This window comes from Sceloporus undulatus, unplaced genomic scaffold (assembly GCF_019175285.1).
Source record: "Sceloporus undulatus isolate JIND9_A2432 ecotype Alabama unplaced genomic scaffold, SceUnd_v1.1 scaffold_4662, whole genome shotgun sequence".
Taxonomy (NCBI): domain Eukaryota; kingdom Metazoa; phylum Chordata; class Lepidosauria; order Squamata; family Phrynosomatidae; genus Sceloporus; species Sceloporus undulatus.
Window position 1 is genome coordinate 1 of NW_024807582.1, and position 3,599 is coordinate 3,599.

The following is a 3,599-nucleotide window of genomic DNA, read 5'->3' on the forward strand; positions in this document are numbered from 1 at the left end:
TGCGGTCTCTTCCAACTCTATGATTTGATGATTCGATGATTCTATGATTATTCCAGGTGAGGACTGAGCAAAGCAGAATGACTGTATGGAGACAGGTACCTCCAGCATTCTCTCCCTTTCCTCCTTGGAGAGTTGCGTCACGCCTCCCTTGCGCAGGGTCTGGCGCACGTAGGCCTCGCTCTTCTCCTGCGCACGCTGGGCCTCCATCTTCTTCTTTTTAAGGTATCTTGGTGTGGTGCCAAAATCCTACAAGAAAAGAAAGGGTGGCTACAGTGCTTTTGGTTTGTCTCAGCCGGATGAGAGCTGGACCCAGGAGTCAACACTTGGGGAAATCCCACTGATTTCAATGGGTTGCCTCTAATCTGGAATAGCAATAGGACTATATTGCAAAATATCATAGAATCACAGAGTTGGAAGGGACCGCAAGGGCCATCGAGTCCAATCCTCTGACATGCGAGAACACACAATACTTGTGATGACTTTTCCTCGTCCAGAAAATAATGCAATAAAACCCACATCAAGAATACATGCAATAAATATTGCTGATTGATTATATTGACTTTAGGAATGGAATTGGTGGAGGCTTTAAAATATCCTTGGGCTTAATCTGTATTGCAGAAATAATGCAGCCTGATGCCGCTTTAACTGCCATGGATTAGTGCTATGGAATTCTGGGATTTTTAGTTCATCGTAGCAGCAGAACTCTCTAATATCTCACTAAACTACAAATCCCAGAATTTTTGTTACAGCCTTAATTTTATGTTAACTCTCAACAATGAAAAATGCTGTCTTGTTCTGGTTTGGATTCCGTAGAAAGATGCTTACTTGTCATTTAATTATTTTTACTTATCGTTTAATTAATTAAACTATCCAGATACTGCTCTGTCTAATGGGACCTCAGGGAAATCTAAGCTTCTTTTTCAAGATTCATTTTCTTAAAAAGAGTACCTGTAATTTAAGCACAGTCACAACATCCTGAACCACTTCGGAGGCTAAAGCGGGTCTAAACGTTTAAAACCAAGCGCATTGAAACCCGTTGTGGAAAAAGGACCTGGATGATAAGCCTGGTATTTGAATAATAGTAGATTAAATAATCTGTCTTGAGTCACCAGAAAATGACTGCGCTGGTTGTCACTCTTCATAGAGCCTTAGCGCATTATTAAACAAAGCCAGGAGCCGAATGAAAAGGCGCAGGTGTTTTTTCCTCCCTCCGCATGGCGTCGGTCTCTTTTGTTCTCTTCTGGATGTAAAATCATGGGAGAGAGTCGTAAAAGTGTCCCTTTTGCCAGCTGAAATAATCTGTTTGGCAAAAATGACGCTTTTACAACGCTCTCCCACGATTTTACGACTCAAAGAGAACAAGAGCCATGCAGAGAGAGGGAAAAACAGTGCGGTTTTGTTTGTTTGACTGCTGGGTTTTGTTCAATAATGCGCTATGGCTGCTAGCGATTGTGCGCCAGACCCTGTGGTCTCTCCACACGGAATGAGTCTCGCGTACAGAACCTTTTTGTTGCGGTATTTTATGACCAGTCCGGAGTTTTCGATGAGGAACTTGTCTCCCTTCCGGACGTCGACGCAGGCGTGGAGGGGCTTCTTGGCCACCGCCATGATGGCCTCCGCGATGTTGGCGGAGATGAAGTCCTTTGTGGTCCGGACGCCCATCACCGGGTGGTCGGTCCTCTTTGGCACATGAAGCTCCACCGGCTTCTTGGCGCCAGGGGCTCTTTTTCCTGACAGACAACGACAGCAATATTAACACCAAGGCTTATGTCCTGTTCCTCTCCCAAACAGAGTAGACCCACTGGATCCCTGGGGTTTACCTACATCAGCTCTCCTTTCAACAGCTGGTTCTATGGATCTGCTATAGCTGGAACCAACCAGTAAATCCCAATATCTTGGGAAGACGGCCCAAAGAAGGGCATCTTGTCCCAAAATACATCCTTTAAAATCCTCTCATTTTTCTCCATCTCTACGTCCTCCTTGTTTTTTCCCAGTTGCTCCCAGTACTCACCAGTGCTTTGTTTCTGATGGATCTGGGGTCCTCTTGCACAAGATCCACTTTAAGTGCCATGTTTCCCATTGCAGCCCTCCAGATTCTCTTGGACTACATTTCCCATCAGTCCTAGTCAAGGGGAGGATGATGGGAGAAGTAGTCCAACAAGAAAAAAAGACTAACCAGGAAAGTCAGGTACTTGCGAACAGTTATTTTAACAATACTACAGAAGCTTCTTTAAACCAGAAATTGCACATGTTTACTACAACAATACAGTTTTAAGCATCCAGTGGAATAATGAAACTATATAAACCATCTAGAAAGCAATCATAGAGTAAACCTATTGTAAAGGGACCATAATTAGAGATGGGATGCCTCACATTATGGTTACTTGCAATAGGTTTACTGCATGATCAGGAATAAAGAAACTATATAAACCATCCCAAAAACAATCATGCAGTAAACCTATTGTAAAGGAACCATAATGTGAAGTATCCCATCTCTAATTATGGTTAGTTTGCAGTATGTTTACTGTATGATGGTTTTCTAGATGATTTATATGGCTTCATCATTCCACTGGATGCTTAAAATTGTATTATTGTAGTAAACACATGCAATCCATGGGTTAAAGAAGCTTTCGTAGTATTGCTAAATAAGTACTACTCCCAAGTACCTGGCTTTCAGGGTTAGTCTTGTTTTGTCGCTCAGTTTGGAGGCCTTCTGTGTGTAACGGGACAAACTCTACACTTCCCTTTTGCCTCCTGCCTTATCTTACGTGGCACGAAATTCATGGCGCAAAAACCGCTGTTTGGCGCAGAACTCACGCTTTGGGAGCATGGGTGTCTTCGACTGCTTCTGGAGGAAGTCTTTGGGAGTGGGGACCTGGAGTTTGGGGATTCCCATCGTCCTGCAGAGGCCCGTCTTCCTCTCTTGTATTTCGCGTTTCACAAAGGGTCGGAATTTTGAGACATACCTTTAAGTCAAGGAGAAAACGGGAACAATGGTGACTTTCCCCAAAGGAGGGTATGCCCTGCCTTCCAGACCCAGAAGGAAGCCATTGATACAGTCTGGGTCAGGGATTAGACTGCTGCAAGGCACTCTGTGTGGGGTGGCCCTTGGAGACACCTGAATCAATGGCAGTGCATGCGAAAGGGGTCTGGGAGTCTTAGTGGGCCACAGGCTGAACATGAGCCAACAGTGTGATGCAGCAACTAAAAAAGCCAATGTGATTCTGGGCGGCACCAACAGGAGTGTAGTGTCTCGATCGAGGGAAGTAATAGTGCTGCTTTGGAGGCTTTTAAATGGAGTCTGGTTGGCTGTCAGTCACAGGCAGAGCTTTCATGGCAGAAGTGAGTCGGACTGGATGGCCCTAGTTGGTCTTGTCCGATTCTAAGATCCTATGTATTCCTGCCTGGCAGAAGTGAGATGGATTGGAGGACCCTTAGTAGACCCTTCCACCTCAAGTATTCTATGTATTCCTGCGTGGCAGAAGTGAGATGGATTGGAGGACCCTTAGTAGACCCTTCCAGCTCAAGTATTCTATGTATTCCTGCGTGGCAGAAGGGAGATGGATCGGAGGACCCTTAGTAGACCCTTCCAGCTCAAG

General features: G+C 45.0%; 1 protein-coding gene across 1 annotated transcript; it reads right to left on the reverse strand.

The window, feature by feature from the left end:
- Positions 1-99: 99 nt before the first annotated feature.
- Positions 100-2,962, reverse strand: LOC121918120 (enkurin-like; the record flags this gene model as incomplete). Its single annotated transcript, XM_042444222.1, has 3 exons — positions 2,818-2,962; positions 1,504-1,730; positions 100-246 (listed from the first exon to the last, which is right to left on the reverse strand). Coding segments are annotated over exons 1-3 (453 nt in total), but the record flags the coding sequence as incomplete, so codon positions are not given.
- Between the last annotated feature and the right edge of the window lie 637 nt (positions 2,963-3,599).